The sequence below is a fragment of the Ornithorhynchus anatinus genome, chromosome 13 (assembly GCF_004115215.2).
Source record: "Ornithorhynchus anatinus isolate Pmale09 chromosome 13, mOrnAna1.pri.v4, whole genome shotgun sequence".
NCBI lineage: Eukaryota > Metazoa > Chordata > Mammalia > Monotremata > Ornithorhynchidae > Ornithorhynchus > Ornithorhynchus anatinus.
The window spans coordinates 18,922,976-18,930,131 of NC_041740.1; the positions used below are offsets into that span (position 1 = coordinate 18,922,976).

General features: G+C 51.8%; 1 protein-coding gene across 1 annotated transcript; it reads left to right on the forward strand.

The window, feature by feature from the left end:
- Nucleotides 1–1,341: 1,341 nt before the first annotated feature.
- On the forward strand, nucleotides 1,342–5,529 carry SKIDA1 (SKI/DACH domain containing 1). The gene is made up of 3 exons (XM_029078139.1): nucleotides 1,342–1,772; nucleotides 2,032–2,206; nucleotides 2,335–5,529. The coding sequence occupies exons 1-3, from the start codon at nucleotides 1,344–1,346 to the stop codon at nucleotides 4,200–4,202; spliced, it is 2,472 nt and encodes an 823-aa protein (XP_028933972.1). The 5' UTR covers nucleotides 1,342–1,343; the 3' UTR covers nucleotides 4,203–5,529.
- The last annotated feature ends 1,627 nt before the right edge of the window (nucleotides 5,530–7,156 follow it).

A 7,156-nucleotide genomic window follows, 5' to 3' on the forward strand; every position in this document is an offset into this window, starting at 1 on the left:
CAGAAGCCAACGGCTCCCTCTAAACCTGGCGGGGGGCGAGGCAGGGCGCCGCGACCCTCCCGACTGTCCGACATGCGGCCAGCCAGTCCTGGGGACCGTCCAAAGTGAGCGCTTTCCTGGATCCCCTCGCCGGGTTATGGGTCTGACGTGAGACCCCCGCCTCTCCCCCTCCCCCCCGCCCCCCTAGACAACAGCAGACGAAAATCAGGTCGAACTGATCCACATTTCGGAGTCGGAGCCCTTGATTCTCGTGTCCCCCCCACCCCCCAGTTCCCTCTCCCCCTCCCCAGCCAAAGAACTTTGTTACTGGATGTAAAGCAGGCAGCCGAAGAGAAGAGGGGAAGACGAGGGCGATTCGAACATGTAAGTGTCCGTCGGGGTGGGCAACAGTCGAGGTTTTTAACTTTGAGCTCCCGCCCTCTCGCACCCCCCCCCCACCCTCCGTAAGGGAAATTCCAGTCGATTCTGCACATTTTCGCTCAGCTCCATTTTTTTTTTCCCAGCGAGAAGAGGGGGGAAAATGTCCGTTTCGACTCGATGAGGTGTATTTAAAATCCCTCTCCCTAGCTCCGAGGATACTTGAGCCCAGAAAACGCCCTGCGAACCCCAGAGAGGTGTCTTCCTTTAACAGGGAATAGATCCTTTCTTAAAAAAAAAAAATCATCAAAAAGCCTGCCCGCGCGCTTCGAGATGAAGAGGTCTGAGCGCCAGAATGCACTGGAGCCCGGAGAGTTTAATAGAAAGATTTATATACTAACTGTATTATTTACTTTGGGAGGGGAGGTGGCAGTATAAGGGTATGCTAATTAGGGGGAGATTTTTTTGGGGGAAGGGGTGGAATATCAATTTTTATTGCATCACCTGTCAGGAGTGTCCAATCAGCGTTGGCTTTAGGGGAATTAATTGATGAAGGTGTCTCCGGACGAGCTCGCTTCGGTCTGTCATTTTATTTGTAGTAAAGCAGCGGCGGGAATAGCAGCTTTTCTGCTCTCCTCTGCCTGGGTCCACATTCCAATAGCCCAGGGCACCTATGGAGACGCGGGGAATTCAGGGACACAGGTACTACTGAGGTTCCGCCGCAGCGCAGGACCCCTGGCATAGCCTGAAACCTCATTTTCCCCCCCTTTTCCTTTTCTTTTTGGCCTTTTTTTTTCCAACCAAGCAACAAAAAGCAAAACCCAACCAAGAATATAGCCAGTGTAGCCTCATGTGGGGCTTCTATTTTCATGATTTTTTTTTTTTCTTCCAGTGATTCTTCCTACCATTATCGCGCTCGAAGTTTGGCACTCTCGCCCCCGGAGTAACCGTCTTTGTTATTTTATTAGCAGGATGCCTTGAGACCTATGCAGAATCTGGCGGAGGATTTACACATAGACACATATATGCGTCTCCTATTTATACTCGCCGCCAATGGTGGGAGTGATTTAGTGCCCGAGATGGGGGACTTGAAGTCGGGTTTTGAAGAGGTGGATGGCGTGCGCCTCGGGTACCTCGTCATTAAAGGAAAGCCCATGTTTGCCCTCTCCCAGGTGTTCACCGACCTGCTGAAGAACATCCCGCGGACCACGGTGCACAAGCGCATGGACCACCTCCGGGTGAAGAAGCACCACTGCGACCTGGCGGAGCTGCGGCGGCTCAAGGCCATCCACAGCATCGCCTTCCACGCGGCCAAGTGCACGCTCATCTCCCGCGAGGACGTGGAGGCTCTGTACGCCTCGTGCAAGACGGAGCGGGTCCTCCGGGCCCGCCGGAGGAAAGGGGGCCGCGCCTCCGCCCCGCCGCCGCCGCCGCCGCCTGCACCTCCGCCGCCGCCGCCGCCGCCGCCGCCGCAGCCCGACGCCCCCCTCCCCAACAACGCCGCCGCCGCCCCCGCCCGGGCTCTCGGCACGCCCCGCCGCCGCCCCCCCGCCGCCGCCGCCGCCGCCGCCGCTTTGGCTGGGATTGAATGGAGCCGCGCAGCCTCTGCCAAGCAGCCGCCCGGCTCCCCGCCCCGGGGCCGCCGCCTCGCCCCCCGCCGCCGATCTACCTCAGGTCTTCAGCCCCTTCCCCGAGGCCGCCCGCCCGCCGGGCAAGTCCCCGCTAGACTACGAGCCGGCCGCCCCCGCCCCCGCGGGCTACGCCACCCTGCGCCGGGACCCCCCCGCCGCCCCGCCCGGACCCCGCCGGGCCCCCGGACCCCGCCCGGCGCCGCCTACGCCCGGGCCCGGCCCGCCGCTGCCGCCGCCGCTGCCGCCGCCGGTCCTGGCCGCTGCTGCCGCCGCCGCCGCCGGGGGGCCCGGCCGCCGGCCCGCCTGCTGCTCGGGCCCCCCCACCCCCGGGGCTACCGGGCCAAAGCCGCGGCGGCGGCGGCGGCCGTGGCCGGGGCGACCTGCCTGGAACGGTTCCATCTGGCGGCCGGGGGCTTCTGCCCGCCCCCGCACCGGGCCCGGACCCCCCGGCCAAGGCCCCGCCGGCCCCGGCCCGCGCCGCCGCAGCCCCGCCGCCCGCAGCAGCAGCAGCAGCAGCAGAGGAGGCAGCAGCAGAGGGCACATCTGGCCGGCTTCCCCGAGAGTTACAGCAGCGACTCCGAGTCCAGCTCCTACTCGGACCACGCGGCCAACGACTCGGACTTCGGCTCCAGCCTGTCCAGCACCAGCAACTCCGTGTCCTCCGAGGAGGAGGACGACGAAGAAGACGAGGAGGAGGAGGAAGACAGTGGGGGGTCGGACTCCAGCGAGGCCAGCTCGGACGACGAGGAGGACGACGACGACGACGACGAGGAGGACGACGAGGACGAGGACGAGGAAGACACGTCCTCCGACTCGGACTCCAGCTCCGGCTCCAGCCAGGTCTCGGTGCAGAGCATCCGTTTCAGGCGCACCAGCTTCTGCCAGCCCCCCGGCGTGCAGGCGCAGGCCAGCCTCCTCTACCGCCTGGCCACCGCCGCCGCCGTCGTCGCCGCCCCCAAGCCCGCCGCCTTCGAGGAGGCCGCCGGGCTGGCCGACCTCAAAAGCGGGGTCAAAGCCGAGTCGCCCGAGGAGTGGAGCTACCCCATCTGGGCCCCCAGGACACCTCCCGGCTGCTGCCCCGCCAGCCTTGGAAGTTGTTTTGCGGAGATAAGGAACGATAGGGTATCCGAGATCACATTCCCACACTCCGAAATTCCCAATAATGTAAAGAGAACTGACCTGACAATTAACTGCGTGGCAGAGGGGGCCTCTTCACCTAGCCCAAAGACAAACAATGCATTTCCACAACAAAGAATACTCAGAGAGGCCAGGAAATGCCTGCAAGCAACTACTACACACTGTGCAGATAACAATACAATAGCTGCTAGGTTCTTAAATAATGATTCTTCGGCGGCAGCAGCAAATTCAGAAAAAGGTTCCAAAATCCTTCATTGTATTGAATTTGCCACGGATTTGCCCTCATTACAAACTGAGCCTGAGATGGACCCCGCTGCTGCAGCTGATCCAGGAGTAGCAGCAGCAGCAGAGAATCAGGGATGGCCCTTTCCGCACAATATTAAAATCAAAGTAGAGGATAGTAGCACTAATGAAGAATATGAACCTGACCTTGTTAAACATAAGCTAAAATGCGAGTGCAATGATACAAAGGGTGAATTTTACCATGTGGCTGAGAGTAAGGAGGAGGAGGAAGAGGAGGAGGAGGAGGAAAAGGACGCTTTGTTAACAGCCAAGGAAGATTTTGCATGCACTGAAAAAGAAACCACTTCCTTAAACCCACTGACTCAGAGTCAGGGCCTTTCATGCACTTTAGGTTCTCCAAAGCCTGAGGACGGGGAATATAAATTTGGTGCGAGGGTGAGAAAAAATTACAGGACACTGGTGCTGGGAAAACGACCTGTACTACAGCCTCCTCCAGTCAAACCAAATTTGAAATCAGCTAGAAGCCCACGTCCTACAGGTAAAACTGAGACACATGAAGGAACACTGGATGATTTTACAGTTACCAATAGACGCAAAAGGGTAGCCAGCAATGTAGCATCAGCAGTGAAAAGGCCATTTAATTTCATGGCAAATTTTCCCTGTCCACCGTCACTAATTATTGGCAATGATGGGGATTTCTTGCCGGCTTATTCCTTAAATACCACTAAGGATTCCCAAACTCCTCACAAGGCCCATCCTATATGGAAATGGCAGCTGGGCGGTTCTGCAATACCTCTTCCACCTAGTCACAAATTCAGGAAATTTAATTCATAACGTTATTTTGGGAGATATTTTCTTGAGACATATTACCTTCCGTACATTGTAAACTGCACAAGATGGTTTGTACAAGCCCATTAATGCATTACCCTCGTTTTGGAGCCCTGGTTTATCACATTATGAAGACAGAAATCGGATTACTATTTTCTTCTTTCATTGCAGTTTTTTGGTGTCTTTTTTTTTTTCCTTTTTCTTCTTCTTTTTGAGTTGGGGTAAGGGTTGGTTTACATTCCACAGACTACTTCAGGCTAAAGACTCAAGTGAAACTCAGTTATTACGATAGAGCTGGAACACTTTACTGTTTCAATGCTAATAATGCACCCGGTACCTCAATTCAACTGCTACAAATAAATGTCAAAAGGTTGAATAATAAATATTACAATGAGCCATTAAGTTTATGCACTAGATTTCAAACATGGAAGTGTAACTGTTAATTCAGCGAAAGTTTGTTAAGTTACATGGTTGCACAGTGAGGAATCACGAGGGTTCTGTGGTGGCAGGCTACTTTTCTGGAGCTTTGTGTTCGGTTGTAGGGTATCTTCCCCCCTCCCCCCCTCCCCCCCAAGAGCAGTTGCACTTACTATTTTTTCTATGGATTGGAATGGTTGGGGTTGGAGACCTCTTGGAAAACTGGTGAAAGCTGCCTCATCTAAACCAAGTAAAATAAATATGGAATTGTATTTTTGGTAAAGGGTGTCTTTTTACTTGTACAGCCACCACTTAACCATCGGAAAAGTCTTTTTTGTTTGTTGTTTATTTTCACCCAAAGGTCTTAAATAAGGTTACTGTTGCCCACTAATGTCATGCTTTGGTTATGGCCTGAACATGTCCCTTAGAAACTTGCAAAGCAACTAAAATCCTTCCCTGACTAGCAGGATGGTTTATGTTCCTGACTCTTCACAGTAGATAGAGGAAATAGCAAAGTAAGAAATATAACCCCGAAAAGTAAAACGAGGGGCCCAGAGTGGCACCGATACCCCAAACCAGACTCCCCATGTCGTTCAGGTGGTTTTTCTGGTACCAGAACTCAGGCATTTGAATTGTGTTACTTTTTACTGTTTTCTGCATCTCTCTAAAACTTCAGTAACATCCTGTGTAGGTAACAGGAACATTTCCACTGCACGTGACAATCAGAGGTGATTATCTATATTTGCACTTACTATCGAAGTAGTCGAACATGCAGACGGCTAGGGCCTGGCCCTTCGTAAAGGCCATGCTGGTGTAATATGTTGTGATGTTGGAAGCAGTAAATCAAAATTATGGAAATTTGCACTGTTGAAAAGCATGCTTTAGCTTTATTTTCAATTAAAAACACTGTTTAAAATTCCTGGGTCCAGACATTTCGACTCGTTGTAGTAGGAATGAATGGTTTTCTTGGCATTTTCATTGAATGTTTTGTTGGGAGGAAACGTGCTTAGAGGGGTTAGCATTTTGACATAAAACTGTGATGAGACCAAAATGGGACTGTGCAGGATACTGGAGAGAATTTCTTTAAAAGAAAAAAGTCACAAATGTGTCAATAAAGTGAGAAGAAAATCTCCAGGTTGGAGGAAGGGTGGAACAATTCAGTTGTGTTCTAGTGGAGCTTGGGTCCAATAATTACTGGTCCAATCTTTTTGTTCAACATGTTATGTATCCCAAATCCTTGCCAAATTAAATCTAAGTGATTGCATCTATCAATCAATACCAGGGAGACTACCTTATCATAAATCACAAAAGACAACAAAACACCAATGAAATGTTTACTATGTGAATTGGAGTCCACATTTCTTATGGAAATTAACGGCCTATTTTAAAGGAAAAAAAATATTCTAATTCCTGCCCCCTTGTGATTCTTGCCCTTTGTTTCTAAATATTCCAGACACTGGCTAATCTCAGCTCTGATTACTACACCCACTACATAGTTTTCCCTTTAATAGGACAGGACCTGGGATGAGAATACCTGAACGAAACACATTTGGATGGAGTAAACCAGACGTTCACCTACCCCCACCATCCCTTTCCCCTTGCAAGCTGCCAAAGAAAGTGTATTGAACACTTAACCAGCTTGGGGTGGGGGGAGTGGGGGGGCTGCGAGTGGGGGAGGGGAGAGAGAGAGGAGAGGGTCAAGAGGGGGAGGGAGGTTGGTGTAGAGAATGTGCAAAATTGGGAGAGGTTGCCCTCACATCCATGTTAACAAATGAATTCTGGGGCTAAGACACATCCATCCCCTGTCCCAGAAATGCCATACAACTGACCCCTCAGTCTGTGGTTTACCCCTTTAGCAAGGAGTTATCTGGGTGTAGTGGGTTGCCCTGGAGAGAAAGCTGTAAAAAGTATGACATGGGTATGCTGGAGTTCTGCAATTTCTCCTCCTTAATCACCGATCAGTTGAGAAATTTCAAAGTAACTACTACATCCAGAACTTGTGCACTTCCCGTTGGAGAGGCAATCATTTGATCCTAAATTGTAAATTGAGGAGGTGATTTTTTTTTCAAGTCTGCAGCTACTTTGAGGGGGAAAATAAGCACAATTTAAAACAAATGGGCCCTATGGAATTTCAGACATAAAATATAGGCGTCCGGCTCCGACGCTCCCTCTCCAGCCCTCAGAGAATCAATAGTTTCAGTTTATGTGAACTGGAGAATGAGCAGCATCGAGGAAGAGGCCTTCCAGAGAGTGTCCTTCCTGCAGACTTTTCTGGTGGAGTCCATGAACAAAGGCACCATCAAAAGGAGATAAATTAAATAGTCAACACAAATTTCGCCCGCTCAGTCCCAGGGCAAGCTAGCCCAACCACAGGAAAAATCTTAGTTGGGGCTTATGTTAGGGAAACCAACCAAGGCCAGTAACTAGCAAAAAAAATAATAATAATACAAGGTTTTCTTTCAGCCCCTGCTTGCCCCTTAGCTGTTTCCCATACTGCTGGGGGGGGGGGAATAAAGGGGGGGGATTATTATCAATATACTTTA